General features: G+C 42.2%; 1 protein-coding gene across 1 annotated transcript in view; it reads right to left on the reverse strand.

Annotated features, from left to right (window-relative positions):
* USP24 (ubiquitin specific peptidase 24) overlaps window positions 1-17,714 on the reverse strand; it is a gene marked incomplete at its 5' end in the record, with an annotated part of 141,451 nt that extends 123,737 nt beyond the window's left edge. The window contains one exon of the mRNA XM_040470368.1: window positions 17,664-17,714. Within this exon, the coding sequence (XP_040326302.1) occupies window positions 17,664-17,714 (51 nt within the window). The remainder of the gene's footprint in view (window positions 1-17,663) is intronic.
* Window positions 17,715-17,720: the final 6 nt, after the last annotated feature.

A 17,720-nucleotide genomic window follows, 5' to 3' on the forward strand; every position in this document is an offset into this window, starting at 1 on the left:
TTTTCACCCCTCAAGAGCCAGTGTTGGTCCTTTTGGAGTGCTACTGGCCCTTTTGAGAGGCTGAGTCTCTTGGTTTTAAATACCACCTCTAAGCTGAGGCTCTCACATTTTAGCTCCAGTCCAGACAGACACCTTCCCCCGCCTCCACGCATCTATCCGATTTCCTCTCTGACACCTCTTCTCGGACGTTTAATAAGCGTCTTGAGCTAGTAAGCCCCCCAGACAGACTCTGGATCCTTCCCACTAGGTCGTGTCACCTTCCTGTTCAGAACCCTCAAGGCTTGCCTTCCTCCTTCTGACAAAGAGGCATCAGCAGAGTTGCCTCTGAGGCCCTGGCGAGGACCTGCCCCCTCCTTCACCTCGGACTTCGTTTCCTGCTCTTCCCCTCTTTGCTAAGTTCCAGCCACGCTGGCCTTCCCGCTGCCCCTCAAGAGGGCCAGCCTTGCTCCCCGCCAGGGCCTCTGCGCGAGGCGTTCCTCCACTTGAGCGCAGGGGTCGGCAGGGTACGGTCCCCTCTCCTTCTGGATATGAGACTGTATCGGAACACAGACACACCATCTTGCCGGTTTGTGTAGTCCGTGGCTGCCTTCGCACTGCGACGGCGAGCTGGGTAGCTACAACAGGGACTGCTCAGCCCGCAAAGCCTAAAATATTTACTGTCTGGCCCTTTACAGAATCTGACTCGGAGCGCTTTCCCCTCGGACGACCACACAGTTTGCTCCTCACCCACTGCAGGTCTTTGCTCAAGCGCGACCTTCTCAGCAAAGCTGTCCACAAATAACCTATTTTAAACAGCGGGCCTGCCATACCCATCCCCAGCCCAGCGTGCTCTCCCCGCCGTCCCCTGCTTTCTTTTTCTCTGTGGCACTTCTCAGCTGCCATCCTGCTTGTTACCCTGTTTGCTGCCTGCCTCCCTGAACCTAGGATGTAAGCTCCACGGGGGCGGGACTTTTGTTTTGTCTGTTGCATTATGTGCAACGGTCCCCCGACACAGAGCAGGTGCTCGATACGTTTTGGTGAGTGGATCGATGTTAAGCACCAAGTGAATTAAATCCTTATGAAATGAAAGAGAAGGCGACGGGATTCTAGGCACAGAGAATTGCGTGTGAGGGTCTGCCACCAAAGGCAGAGCGCAGCATAATTAAAGTGCTTTCCTCTGTTCCCAGAACATCAGACACTGAGGTACAGGAAGCTTTACCTACTCACAGGTTTGGCGTCCCAATTAGATGGTGTTACTGAATGACAGGAGCCACATCTTGTCTCCATTCTACTTCCAGTGTCTGAACTTTTATCTGATATGTAAATCCCTTCTATACCCCCAGAAAAACCCCAGAGCCTCTGCTTAAATATGTCCGGTGACCAGGAGCTTACAACATTTTGAGATGGCTTGTTCCTTTTTTGCACAGATAAAAGTTCAACTGCAATCTCTCTTCATGTAATTTTGACGAATACCCACTGAACCACAGTCAGACGGGATACGTCACTTTTTGTGAACCTTTATTCCCTCGCTTGTGAAAAGGAGACGGCCGCTTGTTTGCTTTTAATACAAAGGGTTTTGGTGAATACTCAGTAAGATAATATGTGAAAGCGCTCTATACGCTCAAACATCACATAAACAGAAGTGAAGTGCTATTATGATGATCTAAACTGTTCCTAAAGGTTATTCTGCACAGATTTTTATTACAGGAACAAAATTCCACTGAAAGCACTTTTATGTTTCTCTTAGAAAGATACTCCATGCTCTCTCCAGCAATATGTTCTAACCCATCTTAATCCTTATAGCCAGAAAATAATTCACTAGGCTTAATCAAAAGGTTCAGCGTGAAGAAATGAGGATGAAGGGGCAGGGTGGGGGGGGGATCAACGGGAAACAAAGCGAGGTGCTGTGTTTTTCACGTGTGGACAGAAGACAGAACTGACAGCCAAGAAATGAGTTTAAGTCCCGCAGTTAGCGTGTGATTTTAGACCAGAGTGTCTTAACCTTAGCACCACTGACAGTTTTGGCTGGATAGTTCTTTGCTGAGGTGGGGGGCGGGGGGCTGTGCTGTGCACCGTGAGATGTTTAAGCAGCATCCCTGGCCTCTACCCATGAGGTGTGAGAAGCACCCCTTTAGTTGTGACACCCAAAAATGTCTCCAGACACTGCCAAATATCTCCTGGGGCAAAACTGCCCCTGGCTGAGAACCACGTTCTTGCATAAGATTTGGTATCTTCATACTTCAGTCTCATCTCTAAAATGAAAATGCTTACCTATGGATCCAAGTTCTTTTCTGAAGCTCTAAAAATGCTAACATTTTGTAAAAGTCAGAAAAAGATGATTGAAAGTGCAGTCATACTAAGGAGGAAAAAATTATGTGATGGAAGAAGTTAATATTTTTGTTCAGTTTTCCTTACTGCCTTAACAGATCGTGATAAAACTTCCTTGTGTATTTTTCAATCATAAAATCTTTAAAAAACAGAAAAGAGAACTGGGTTGTTTTAAAAAATGTCAGTATCCAAAGACTAAAAAGATACAAAGACTATTCTAGAAACTACATTAAAGGGACATACTGAATCCAATGCATATTCTTTGATTCAATCCTGGGTTATTTTTAAAATGTCTATAAAGGCTATTTTTGGTATAAGTGGGGGGAATCTAAATATGAATTAAATGATGGAGAATATTAATATATCATTGTTAAATTCCTTTGCTAAGATAATGGTATTGTGCTTCTGTAGAAGAATGTCTTTGTCCTTAGGAGATTCATACTGAAGTATTGAAAAGTCAAGTGTCATGACGTTTACAACTTATTTTCAAAAGATTCAGAAAGAAAATGTGTGTGTGCGCACACGCGTGTGTGTGTATGTGTGTGTGCCTTTAGAGAGAGAGGAGAGAGAAAGCAAATGTGACAAAACGCTTGCAAATGTTGACTCAAAGTGAAGGGTACAAAAGGTGTACTATTGTTTCAACTTTTCCATAGGGTGGAAATTGTTCAAGATGAAAACTTGGGAAAAATACATCTAGCATACCAATCAAATTACATCCACACTGGATTTGTAGTTGACCCCAGAACACGCACCTTTTCTAATGCTTTATTAAGCAGTCTTACCCCGTACTCCCTACTCTGGCATATATCCTGGGACAGCTGGAAGCTCTGCTGGGGACAAGCTATTCTGAAAAAGCAACCCAATTGATTCTGACCTGGTGCTGGCCATCCCTACCCACCATTCATAACCACTGCAATAGGCTGTAAACTCCTTAAAAGCAGGAACTGTGTTTTAGCAATCAGAGAACAGACTAGAGCCAAAGGCATTCAATAAATATTTGTTCAGCGTTAAACAAATGGTTCCCATACTACTGTTCCTTTCCTCCTCCTTCTTCCTCTCTACACATCTTTTTTTTTTACATTGGGGTGACAAAAGAGGGATAAAAAATGAACATCTTAATAGCTTTACTTGAAAATAAACCCACTTAAATCAACAGTAACATCATTAATGATTATTATAGTGATAAATGAGACAAAAGAATCTGAAACAAAAACTAACAATAAAAATCTGTTTCCTGTTTTAATTCTACTGTAGCATGTTTTCTCTTTCTTCTCCAGAAACGATAATCTCTGCAAATAATCTTCTCCCTACTGAAGTAGAGCTCAATGAAGCCATGCAATAAAACCATAGAAAAACAGACTGGCAAACAGTCCTACCTAAGGCTAAAAAAAAAGGCTTGCTTCTTCCAGCAGCCATCACGTTTTTTCCTGTGTTCAATATTTTTCTGTGCAAGCCATAGAAAAGTTTATAAAGCAAAGGGAGTGGTACTGCATACCAAAGTTGAAATTTAATGTGCTATTATGCACCAAACTGGTGCCCGTTTTAACGACGCGGGCAACAGTTCAAGAAAAGTTCCTTCCCACAAACTGTAAAACAAGATAAATCCCACCACAGAAATCTGTTACAGGACTCCCAAAATGTTTATGTTGCCTTCAAGCTATGGAGTAGGTTCTTTTAGGCAAGATTAGCTTTCAGATGCTATCTGATACTTGCAAATGAAGGAAAATGTGTTCCAGAATGGTGATGCAAACTACCTATTTTCCAGATCAGAATTTTTCACTTCATTTAGCACCTTCTATGTCAAGTGTTACCCTGAACGCTACAGGAAATACAGAAGCTCAGACCCTGTCCTCAGAAGACTCACAATTCAGTCCGCATGACAAGTAAGTGAATAATTCCAACGGGAAAGATAAATGCTGTGGCAGGGGAATGTAAGGATCTCTACTCAAAGTCAAGGAGGGACTTTTAACCAGGAAAAACAGAACCATGAATGGGAGGAAAAATAATGGAAGGTATCAAGCCCGACTAGAAAACCAGTAGCAAACCTGATCAACAGTACATGTGGTATGTTAGCATTAGGACTGGCTGTACTGAAATAAGGAGGGCGTTCATTACTCTCTGTCAACCCCAAGCCTGTATGAAATCTACTTTGTAGAGAAAAGATGAAGTGTAGAGATCACAGAGGCAGTGCTGTGGACTAACTTCCATGGTCCAATATGACAAGAGGGGAAAAGGGGTAAGGAGGACACACCAGGTAGGAGTAAAAGCATGCACACAGTCATTAAAAAAAAAAAAAAAAAAAACTAGCATATTTAAAGGCTGGTTTTTTCAAGTTATTCTCTAAGGGTTAATCAATATACACTGTTTTATTTCTGTACTCATTAAGATATTTAATCTAAGGCACATATTATGCTGTTAGCATATTGATACCTTTCCAAGGTACCATTAAAAATGTTTAATTTCAAACCTACAAGTGTATAACACATCCCATTGATATTTATTTAAAAAAACGTTTTTTAATGTTTATTTTTTAGAGAGAGAGAGACACAGAGTATGAGTGGGCGAGGGGCAGAGAGAGAGGGAGACACAGGATCCAAAGCAGGCTCCAGGCTCCGGAGCTGTCAGCACAGAGCCTGACATGGGGCTCCAACCCACGAACCGTGAGCTCATGACCTGAGCCAAAGTCGGATGCTAAACCGACTGAGCCACTCAGGCGCCCCCATCCCAGTTGATATTTATAATAAACACTGTATCTGATATGCAGAAAAAAAAAAAAGTTAAGGAAGAGATACACATGTAAAACAAATTAGGCGGTATACTGTTTCAAGACATTTGCATACTGATTATTGAGCTTATTTTTAAGTACCCAGTGCATGTGTGCAACTGTGGGTGGACCAAGGATATCACTAATCCTGGTCAGCTATACAGGGATGCTCAAGTGGACAGACACAGACCTTCACAAGTGACAGCACTTACTCAACCTTCCCTTCTTCAACCCTTACTACCTTTTATAAACATCAATAACCACGGACATTAAAAAACACTGAATGAGAAAGCAAGACAAATACTTGGGGGGGGGGGAGAAAGAAAAAAATGTCAACTTTGCCCATTTAATGCAAACTAATACCTAACAAAGGAAATGGTGGTGATTAAAATACAGAGAGTTTAAGAGGAAGGATATATTAAAGATGACCTACAGTCAAAGACTTCCTCGTGACACGTGAAGAATACAAACTACACGCTGAGAGAGGCAGAAGGCTAGACTCCCTTCCTGACTTTGCTAATGATCCAGGGTCAAGGTCCTCATTCCTAAATTGGCAAGATTTAACACCACAAGATCCCCATGGTCCCTTCCAGCTCTGAACAAATCTTCCATTTTCACCCTTACATTTACCACTTTCAGGGTTTTTTTTCTCGGAGTAGGGAGAGGGGAAGACAAGAAACACTCTCAGTTCTACAGATAATTTTTCTGTCTCATAAAGTGTATCTTGCTAAGCATTCTTGATATTTCTCTCCCATATTATAATCACTATGAACTGGGTGAATGTCTGGTCATCCTGCACTGGTCCTCATCTTTGATCCCCCTTAACAAATGCTTAGAATTCCTCTATCGCAGACATGGTTTATACTCAGCCATAAAAACCTCAAGAGTAATGAACAGCAAACAGGACCCACTTGTTACTCTGCACCGATGTAAGTGTATCTATACACATAACATGAACCAATTGTTTTTATGGCACACGTTGCACACACACACACACACACACACACACACACACACAGGCCTGGCGTGATTTCAACACTTACAGTACCAACTGCCCAATAGATAACTGACATTTTCTCAAAAACAAATATGATGTCGAAAGAATGAAACATAGGATGATCTGTGCTACTATAACTCCCCAAAACACTTCAAATGAGGCAGATATGAAAAGTAAATCTTAAAAAATGAAAATTACTAATATTTTTAAAGTATTTTAGGAAAGACAGTCCACTCCGACGTAAAACTGACCACAAAAACCAAAATACTAATAATAAACTAAGGACTTCTTATGTTACTAATCCCAGACAAGTTTTCATTTACATAGTTACTGCTATTTCTACCATCCTAAGTCTTTCTAAAATCAACACTGCTCTAGCTTTAAAACAGCCTCTTCTGTATTATCCACAACCATAAGGAATGTTTAGCCTGAAATCAGACCAGTTTCTAGAGTAATTTCTCATTTCTGGTAAAAACGCATACCTTCATGATTTTAGAACAAAAAGTAACAGAATTTGAAGGAAATAATTAGCACCATTCTTAGAAGAGGTACTAGTTGAGAGAAACATCAACTACTAATATTAAACATCCAACAAGTAAATAAATACAAATTCTGTACATTCCATGGTGCTAAAGACGTTATCACTTGAGAAAAATACCACTTGATTTCCTGGCAATGGATCCCACTATAAATCAAATTACCACAAAAAATCCTTGAGGCACTATTTAAATGCTTTTGATAGATGTAAGCTCTTTCATATTCAACCCCCGATTCTTCAAAGCCTCTAGTTTCTGAATTAGAACATCATGATGTATTCCACTTAGAGCACAAGAAATCTACCAGACTTCAAACTATCACAGAGGGGACACTATGTGTGACTGGTTCACCATTATATTCCCAACACTTAGCTCAGTGCCTAGCACACCATCACTGCTCAATAAAAACCTACGGAATCAAGGGCTGTTTTGTTAAATGGGCTATTTACTGTTCTGTTGCTCTAACAATTTTCAGCTGAATGTCTGTTTTTATCACTAGAATGTGAACTGTATCATTATTTCAGACGTATCTAGAGTTTTTATTCTGAGAACTCTTTAATTATCTTCCATTTAATAAGAATACCAGAAACAGCCATCCCACCCTCTTAAAATTGTGCAAAAAGACATGAGAGAGTACTGTCCATTAAAGTATATAAGTGACAGAAAAAGTCGAGGGAGTGGAATGCTTCTTGGAAATAATGGATAAGATTGGTTTGGAGCCTACTAAGAGCCCAAGGATCATGAGTGAAACTGCTTTAGGTCACAGGAAACAGGTGACAAGGGAAGGCTGTGTTGGCCAGACACGCATCTCTACTCCATACCTTTGGCAAAGCAAAACAAACAAAAACCCCTCTGCTCTAAAGACAGCTGGTTTCAAAATATAGTTGCAGACCTTTGAGGGTCTTTAAATGCTGGCAGATAATCTAAAGGCCAATTAAAACATACTGGTGTCACCCAAAAGAATATCCTAAAACCAATCAACAAGGCAAAAATGCTGAGATACTCGATGGCAGGGGAGAGCATGCAAAAAAAAAAAAAAAAAAAAAAGAAAAAGAAAAAAAAAGAAAAAACCCCACTGAACAGAAACTCTATTAAAGCTTAATCTCTGACTCAAATTTGGAAAGTCCTACTGAATCACATCTTCCAAGCCATGGTTTTCTTAGAACTAAAAATAATTGGAAACTAATAAGTAGATAATCAAATATGAATTCTAGGTTAAAAGAAAATTGTTCCCAGTGATATGCTAGGAAATAGTAATCTTTTTTTTCCTACATTTTAATTAGATAAAACACAAATGAAACAATAGCACAATTATAAAATAATTTTGGGGTCTAGGCAAAATTTTCCTAAGACTCACAAAATAGTCTTTTTTTTTTTTAAAGCTATTTCCATTTTAATAAACACCATAGTTTGGTTGGTCTTTTTATTTTTTAATTTTTTTTTCAACGTTTATTTATTTTTGGGACAGAGAGAGACAGAGCATGAACGGGGGAGGGGCAGAGAGAGAGGGAGACACAGAATCGGAAACAGGCTCCAGGCTCTGAGCCATCAGCCCAGAGCCCGATGCAGGGCTCGAACTCGCGGACCGCGAGATCGTGACCTGGCTGAAGTCGGACGCTTAACCGACTGCGCCACCCAGGCGCCCCTGGTTGGTCTTTTTAAATAAAGTTTATATACGTTTTTAAAGCTCATTAAAAATTCATTTTTTAAAAGTTTATTTATTTTGAGAGAGAGGAGAGGGGGAGGGGCAGAGAGAGAGAGAAAGAGAGAGAATCCCAAGCAGGCTCTATTCTGTCAGTACAGAGCCCGAAGCGGAGCTCAGTCTCATGAACCATGAGATCATAACCTGAGCTGAAATGAAAAGTTGGATGCTTAACTGAGTCACCCAGGAGCCCCTAAAAACTTTTTTAATTGAGAAATATAGTAATCCCATTAGCCCAAATAATAGTATTAATACTTTGGCACCAGCGTACTTTAAACATTAAGCGTATATATTTACATACGCTGTTATCTGAGAGGCCTCTTCGCTTTTAATTTCTCAAAGAAGTCAATGAATGAAAAAAATTAACTGCAGATCTAGTCCAAGATCACACTATTTTACAGATGAGAAAATGGAGACTCGGGGGGGCAAACTGACTTGCCCAATGGAAGAGTTAGCAAGCAACAGAACCCTGAACAAAAGGTACCATCTCCCAAACCACAGGTTCAATCCTCTTTCCAGTATCATCTGACTTTTCATTTCATTTAAAATTTTCTTTCCATTCATTTGTCACTCTATCCAATCAAATATTGTGAGCTGGGGTGCCAGAGACAGAGAGATAAAATGAGACCTGTTCCTCAAGCCTAGTGGAAAAACAGATACATGTAAGGTAAACGTAACTTTTTTAACTAAAATATGACCACCACTTTACTTTTGCCTTAAAGAGATATGGCACTGGAGCTAACAAGAATGAATTGGTGTTAGGCAGATGGAGACTGGAGATTAGGAGAGCGAGTGGGCCAAGAGATGGCCCCTGAACTGCAAGGGAGAACACAAAACTGGAAGTCAGGAGATAGGAACAGATGGGTAAGAATGGAGACCTTGAAAGAAAAGAAGTTTGCATTTGGATTCTACCTAGAGAAGATGAGGAAGCACCAAACATTTTTGAGCAAGGTTATCCTGGGATTAAAATTTGCATTCCAGAGAGATCATTCTGGTGCCAGTGAGTGGCAGAGAGAAAAGGTAAGAAAGGAATAGAACACAGAGCAGTAACAGTGGGGATAGACAGAAGAGGCAGGAGAGATATTTAGAGATTAATAGGCTATACAATAAGAAAAGAAAAGAAAGAGTCCCAGAATAAATTAAGCAATTGCTAGATGATGTTGCCATTTGCAGTGTGGAATGCCTTGAAAATGTCTAGGATCTGTAATAGATTTTAAATCGTTACCAAAATGCTTCACTCTAGATTTCCAGCTGCAGGTTTCAGAAAGCATTTCAGTTTTCCACCAAAATTGACAATGTAGAGGTGAGAAATGGGGGGGGGGGCCCCCCGAAATGCTGACCTGTTTTTGAAAAGCTGGATTCTTAAAAGCACACAGAGCAGAAACTGGAAAGTCTTGACAACAGAATATCTAACCAATAAGTCTTTCTGAAAAAGATTTTAATTTCAGAAACCATTTGGAAACTTATGATAAAGAATGCACTGGGGCACCTGGGTGGCTCGGTCGGTTAAGCAACTGACTTAGGCTCAGGTCATGAGCTCGTGGTTTGTGAGTTTGAGCCCCACGTTGGGCTCTGTGCTGACAGCTCAGAGCCTGGAGCCTGCTTCGGATTCTGGGTCTCCCTCTCCCTCTGCCCTCCCCTGCTTGCACTCTGTCTCTCTCTCTCTCTCTCTCTCTCTCCATCTCTCTCAAAAATAAACATTTAAAAAAATTTTAAAAAGCACCATGCCTTTTACTCAGTTTTTTGTTGTTTTTTTTTTAGCAAAATACTCTAACACAAACACCTTAAACTTAAGTGAAAGCATATCAAATAGTGTCAACTGAATTTTATAACACAAATAACTGGCTGTGATACCACAGAAAAGCAAACCGGGGTCTGAACAAGGAAGCTCCTCTTTAGAAGTGAGAAGACTTGGGTGGGCACCTAAGAGGCTATTTATCTGTTAATATTTATCTGTAAGAGGAAAATCAAATCTTCAACGCAGTCCTACGAAAAGATTCCACAGAACTCTGCATCACGGCTGAAGCATTTCAATTTCTGGAAAGATTACCAGAATAATATTTCGACTTAATTGTGTTAGCTCTTCTCTTCAGAACAAACAAAAATAAACCAAATGTACAGCTATATGTCCTATTAACCAGCTTAAAGTTAACAGCTAACACCAAGTAGATTCCACTTCCCTTACACACACACACACACACACACACACACACACACACACACACACACACAATGTAAGCCAATGGTGGAAGCCAGGTTTCCCATTGCTGGATAGAGAAGTGAACTCACAAACATACCATAAAAACAAAAAGGCTACAAAATGCTTTGCCAAAAACTCACCATAGAGATGTTCAACACTAAACAATAAATAATGCCTCCTACTGCTAACATGCTAATTAACAAGTAATTTTTGTAAATCCAACTGTGAGTAAAAAATGTTCCAATACTAAGCAATAAAAATTCTTATGATACTAATGAGAATGAGAATTACTAACTTAAAAAAGAAACTAAAACACCCTAGGAGGAAGGTGAGAGAAAGCATTTATTCTTTTAAAAATGAAGCACAACCTTCTTAGCAGGGCCTTAGCAGTCCAGAGCCCTTCCATTGAAATGCCCCATGTGTCTGAATTTCCAAGGCACCTGAAGCTTACTTCCTCATGCGCCCAACTTTCTTCTCCTTTCCTTCTCTTGGTTAAAAACTAAAACCTTGCTAAACTGTACTCCACATTCCTGACCCTTTTTTTTTTTTAAGTTTATTTATTTCTTTTGAGAGCAAGAGTGCATGGGGCAGGGGCTGGGGGAGAGAGAGAGAGAGAGAGACTGAGAGAGAGAGACACAGAGAGAGAATACCAAGCAGGCCCTGTGTCCAGCACAGAGCTCAATCTCATGACCCTGGGATCATGACCTGAGCTGAAATCAAGAGTCAGACACTCAACTGACTAAGTCGCCCCTTCCTGACTTTTTTTTTTAATGTTTATTTATTTATTTAGAAAGAAAAAGAGAGCACGCATGTGCTCCAGCATGCACGAGCAGGGGAGGGGCAGAGAGAAAGAAAGTATCCCAAGCAGGCTCTGTGCTTAAAAAACTGAGCCACCGACACTGGGTGTTGTATGGAAACCAATTTGACAATAAATTTCATATATTGAAAAAAAAAAAAAAAACCTGAGCCACCGAGGTGCCCCAGCGACCCTTCCTAAACGGCATACTGGAACCTTTTCTTGAGTGCAACATCACTAAGACCAGCCATCCTCTGGGGTCATGAAACACACAAAGCTGTTTTATTTGGACCTGTACACATGAGCTGTCCCGCTATGGTTGGGCCCACTTTTCTTTTTCTTTTTTTTTTTTTTTTTTAACGTTTATTTATTTTTGAGACAGAGAGAGACAGAGTATGAACGGGGGAGGGGCAGAGAGAGAGGGAGACACAGAATCGGAAACAGGCTCCAGGCTCTGAGCCATCAGCCCAGAGCCTGACGCGGGGCTGGAACTCACGGACTGTGAGATCGTGACCTGGCTGAAGTCGGACGCTTAACCGACTACGCCACCCAGGCGCCCCTGGGCCCACTTTTCAACTTTTCCTGTCCCCTCCTGTACCACTGAACTGCTACCTGTCACTTCTCACTACTATCAAATATGGTTCCCTCTAAATGCTCATCACCTCGTGTTGGGACATTTGCATGAACTATGTTTTTTTAAAAAAAGTTAAAACAATAAATGAGTGAAACGCATGTAGTGAACGCACTGGATGTGGGGGGATGTTTTGCAATGGCTCAATTTTACGTATTTACGTGTCTACTTACTTCTCTCCGGGTTCAAATGTGAAAAGTTCCTGGACACCTGAACTCCAGATATAAACAGTATTATTGGACTAAATCTTTCCAACTATAGTTCTTATCAGAAGTGAAAACTTTTCCTCTTCATACTCTGATTCAAACAAAATCAATGTTATATGGTACCTGGCAGTAAGTACAGAAGTATGTAGTACGCCGATGTCTGCTATTTAAGTTGCATTAAAGTTGAAATCCTTGCTTCAAATTGTTAAAACTGAAACATTTACTTTTCTAACATCGCGACTGGTTTCCAATTTTAAGCTAACGGCACCATTATGCTGTATAAAACTGTCACTACCTACTATGATTCTGCTAGAACTGCACTCACCAACACACAAAAGGTGCTTCCTTTGTGCCCAATTACACTCGTTCTAACAGCATATGGCCAGGTAATTATAAGGTGAGAAGCCAACTGTTAGATGAACTCATAGGCCTAATTCCCAAAGGAGATTCGTATACTAGATTATAAAGAAATACTTATTTCAAAAATTAGGCTATGCTAATTAACCTTGCAGATTCCCTATTTTTATGTCATCACTTTCAACCAATTTTTTGGAATTAGTTTACTTCTTAGTTTAAAATCTGTATATGGATTCTTCTTTTTCCTTTTTTTTTTAATTTACCAAATCATATTTGATATTTACCCCACACTCAAATGTAGTAGGATTGTTTTATTTGAGGAATATGAATTTTAAAATAAATAATGTAAGCACTGATGACACTAAAATTTTTTTTTAATTTTTTTTTTCAACGTTTATTTTTATTTTTGGGACAGAGAGAGACAGAGCATGAACGGGGGAGGGGCAGAGAGAGAGGGAGACACAGAATCGGAAACGGGCTCCAGGCTCTGAGCCATCAGCCCAGAAACTGACGCGGGGCTCGAACTCACGGACCGCAAGATCGTGACCTGGCTGAAGTCGGACGCTTAACCGACTGCGCCACCCAGGCGCCCCATGATGACACTAAAATTTTAATTCATTTAGAACTATCACATACTATCAAAGGAAAAAAGAGAGGCAGAAATGAGGTAAGTTAAAGAACTACAAATTAATGTGATTTAGATATACTGGAACAGGACCAACTGTGGGGCTTTAATAAGAAAGAAAAGAAAAGAAAAGAAAAGAAAAGAAAAGAAAGGAAGACAGACAGAAATCTTGCAAATACTTTTCACAAAATACCCCCAGAAGTTAGGTCCACATTAAAAAAGGAACAAAATAAGAATTTCCCAATATTTGTCAGATCACAGTATTAAATGTCACTTCTGGGAATATTATCTCAGAACTAGGCAGTGAAGAAAGGTATTTCTTGCTGTTAGCTGATTTCTCCTTACAAAAAAAAATTCCATTTTCAGTATTTTCTAAAAAATAAGACAATAATGAATAGGGTACGTATCGCAATTGTTCAATTGTCTCAAATGCCCACAACAGCACCTGGTTGATTCCTACTGATCCCATGGACCAGATCAAGGATCACAATGCTTAAGAGAGAGATTCTCCCAGCTCTGGGAAGGAGGGAACCAGAGGGCATGCCCTTAGCAGTGGCCATCAGAGTAAGAAACAGGAAAAAATTCTGAGTGGGGGGTGATAAACATCTGGATAAGTTACTTAGGGCAGATGTGAGATTCCATTTTCCTAAATAATAGAACAAACTCTTACCTGCCTTCGACAGGTTTTGAAGTAATGCTATTCAGAATCAAAACTGGGTAGTTTCTCAAAGTCCCTTCCAGACACTGAGCCCATGAATTACACGTATCCAACAATACTCGTAGCGACCAAATACAACATGTGTGAAGCAACACCTTTACTTAATTGGAGGATACGGCAAAGGTGGCTTTCTGAGCAGTTTTATGTGTTCTGCTACATATCTGGGTGGGTTTTTTGTTTGTTTGTTTGTTTGTTTTTTGTTTTTGCCCCCTGTTAGCTATCTGGGTGTTTTTTATCTGCATTCTTCTTGCTTCTCCTGAACCAGAAGTTAACTGCTTTTATTTTCCAAAATTTAATTTTTAAACCAAATCCTAATTACAGCATGGGCCCAAATTACTAAACTGATTTCCCTAACTAACTACATGACCTTGGGAAGTCGCTTCTTGTAAAATGAGAGGCTTGCACTGAGAGCCACTAGAATGTAACCTTCACCTTCACTATCTACTCCCACGCGCCCCCCTCCCCCAGGGGACACTGAAGGTACTGAATGTTTACTGCCTGTTTCCAAACTACAAAAACAAATGTAATCCTTTTTTTCTTTTTTAACGTTTATAATTTAATCTGTTTATCCCCAAAACGTTCTGAAGAAGACACTAAAACTGAAATTTCCTGTGCACCAAAAATAACTTTACAGAATTTAAAATAAGGTACTCATTTTTTAAGAAACAGAACAGGTAGGTTCTATAAGAGCTGATGAACGTCAGCCAGTTTGTTACACTTCCCTTGCCTTCCTCCCCATTAAGCCACTGCTGCAGCCTGACCCTTCATCTGAAAGGAAGGCAGTGGGAGTGAGACATTGCACGGGCCATGCAGTGAGTGAGAAGGCCTGAGTTCTAGATCCGTTTCTTCCATGAACTGGTTCTGTGGGGACAAGTCACTTCCCCTTTGGGCCCCGCCAGGCTGTTTGTTTAAACAAAAGAGCTGAACAAATTCTTAATTTCTGAAGTCTTCCGCCTTAAAGATCTGTGATCCTTTCATTCCACCCATTATTCTACTCCTAATGCCTTGATTCAGTGCTTGCCATCATTCCTAGCCTGGTTCCCCAGCCTCAAAATCGTCTTTTTCCCTCTTAATTTTTCTTTCTTATGCTAAAATGAAGCCAATCCTAAAACCATGAGGAGAGCAGAGTAAAAAAAGCACACTGTCTCTGAAGCCCTAAGGGCACCAGGTTCAAGAGACTGCCACGAACTAATCGTCTCTCTCAAACAGTGATGTTATTAACGACCTCACTGAGGACTAAAAGAATGTATAGTAAAGCGTCTACGACAGTGCCTGACATGCTGGAGATGCTCAACAACAATCAGCATCCTTCCCAGGATCAAAAGCCTCAGTTTCCTACTGTCTACAGCAAGGATGACCACCCAGCTAGCCGCACAGGTGACAGGCAGAAGATTTGTAAAACTAGAGGCAGAAATTGGGTTAAACGTTCTCACCAGGCTCCCGTGTGCCTGCAAAGGTGTCTGCTCGTAGCCCGCCAATATGCTTCTGGGTAAAGCAACCTCAGCCAGGAGCCCCTCCTGAACTCTCCAAATCAAATGATGTGGCCTCCCCAGGCCAAAAATCCCCGGGGTCAAGAGGAAATGAAAACTTGACACAATTCTTGGAAAAGATAAAGATTCCCTGGATTTTACTTAAAATCAAACTCCTCTGCCTGTCATTCATGTGAAAAGATGCCAGTCCCATTTCTTTGCACTTAAATCTATGGACGGTACAGCTGATGGTGAGGTACCACCAAGCATCGTTTAATTTGATTTTTCAATTACAGACAATTACAAGGTGTGACAAAAGAAACAAAGAGTAAGATTCCTCACAAAATGAAGATACAATGAACATCATAGTTATACAAATACTTGCAGAAAAAGCAACGGCCTTCTCCTTGATTGCAAAACTGGGTCAAAACTGGAATGAGCAACTAGGGGAGTGATGGGGACTTGCAAAGAGAAGCTTATTTCTTAAAGTGATTTAAGTACACTTACTTAATAATGTGGGATTATTTCCCCAAATCAGGAATAATAACAATCTTCACTTTCACACACTAGTCAATCATATAACCGAGTTACAGGCTAATTAAGGGCGACCAATCACGTGTGTGGAAGTCTGGGAACCTAAGAAATCTTGTGAAGAAACCGGTTTTTCTGAAGTGCCACCTTCTCCCCCCAAGTGACTTCAGCCCGAGCAACTGCTGCAAAAGCATGTTAATTAAAAGGATATAACATAATTTAGGGAAAATGCTTTCAGAGGGCTTAGCTTCATTAAGAATTATGCAAATTCAAGTCTCTATTTTAAAAACACAAGCCCACTAATCTGAGATCTGTGAGATCTGCGCACTTCTGGGATTGGGCCAAGCTGCTCTCTACCTGACCCCCGAAATGCACTATTCAATGAATCTGACCAAAATTCTTCAAGTGAGCTGCCATCTTCCTGCAGAGCAATTATTTCACAAGCACTGGTGTTTCTGGTTGATCTCTTTTTTTTTTTTTAATTTTTTTTTCAACGTTTTTATTTATTTATGGGACAGACAAAGACAGAGCATGAACGGGGGAGGGTCAGAGAGAGGGAGACACAGAATGGGAAACAGGCTCCAGGCTCTGAGCCATCAGCCCAGAGCCCGACGCGGGGCTCGAACTCACGGACCGTGAGATCGTGACCTGGCTGAAGTCGGACGCTTAACCGACTGCGCCACCCAGGCGCCCCAGGTTGATCTCTTTTAAAATTGCAGTTAAAGTCGGTTTTCTTCCCCATGGTCTTTGCTCACATCCCCATCCAAACAGGCCTGATTTTCTCCACCCAGACTTGAGATCTGTGATCAGAGCCAGTCGCTTAGATGGAACCCTTTCTCCTTAACAGATGCCTCCACTCCTCCCATTTCTGTCCCACTGTGTCCCCTGTCCCTCTGCACAGCACCCTCGGTATCACTGCAATCCCTTTTCCCCTCTACTTTTCCCTCATTCCTGACCTTGCCTGTGACCAGTACTTTCCTTGCCCAGACCTAGTCCCAGCTTCATCCTTCAATTCCAGGCCTCTTCAGCTTTGAATCCCAACCTGGCCTCGTGCTTCTAACCTCCTCAGTCCAATCCCCACCTGGCCTTATTAACGTCAGTCCCCCCAACCCAGACCTTATTGCACGTAGCCCCCTCCCCCGCCTGCCTGATATCAATTCCTCTCCTCCCTGGTCCCTACCAGCCCCTCTTCATTTTTTAGACCCTGTCCAACCTCCCCTCTTTCCGGCCCTTGGCTAAAACCCCAACCCCATTCCTAACCCCAGCAGTCCTCCTCTGCCCCTAGCAAAGGCCACTACTCTGGCTAGCCCATCCCACTTCTTCTCAGACCCTGGACCTGGTGCCTCCCCTACTCCTTCGCTAAAAGCCGGTGCCACGAAATCGCCGCCCCCAGCCCGGCCTACGAGTATCCCATTTCTGACCCCTAACACACGCGCCCTCCCCATCACACACTCCAGGCTAGCGCGTCGATCCTCCCGCATCGCAGATGCACGCCTTGGACCCTCCTTCCCATCCCCGGCCGGCCGGTCGGCCCTGCGGCGTGCAGAGCCCGAAGCCCACGAGACCCCCTCCCCACCCTGCCGCGCAGCCCTGCCCCGCGTCCCTTAAGGCCCATTCAGCCCCTCCCGGAGGGGTCCCTCTCCCCACTTGACCCCGGCCCGGTGACCTCCGCCCCCGCCGGGCCCGGGACTCCATTCTCTCCGTTTCCGAGCCAACCCCCGCCCCAAACGCCCTCCGCACTCCCAGCCCAGTGGGGTGTGTCCCCCGTGCCCGCGGGACTCCAGCCGCTGGCCTCTCCCGCGGGGTCACGGTCGCCCTCCTCACCTCGGCGTCCACCACCTCGTGGTAGGCGGGCGGGGGGTCGAAGCCGCCGCCACCCCC

The sequence above is a fragment of the Herpailurus yagouaroundi genome, unplaced genomic scaffold (assembly GCF_014898765.1).
Source record: "Herpailurus yagouaroundi ecotype Mexico unplaced genomic scaffold, PumYag 77, whole genome shotgun sequence".
NCBI lineage: Eukaryota > Metazoa > Chordata > Mammalia > Carnivora > Felidae > Herpailurus > Herpailurus yagouaroundi.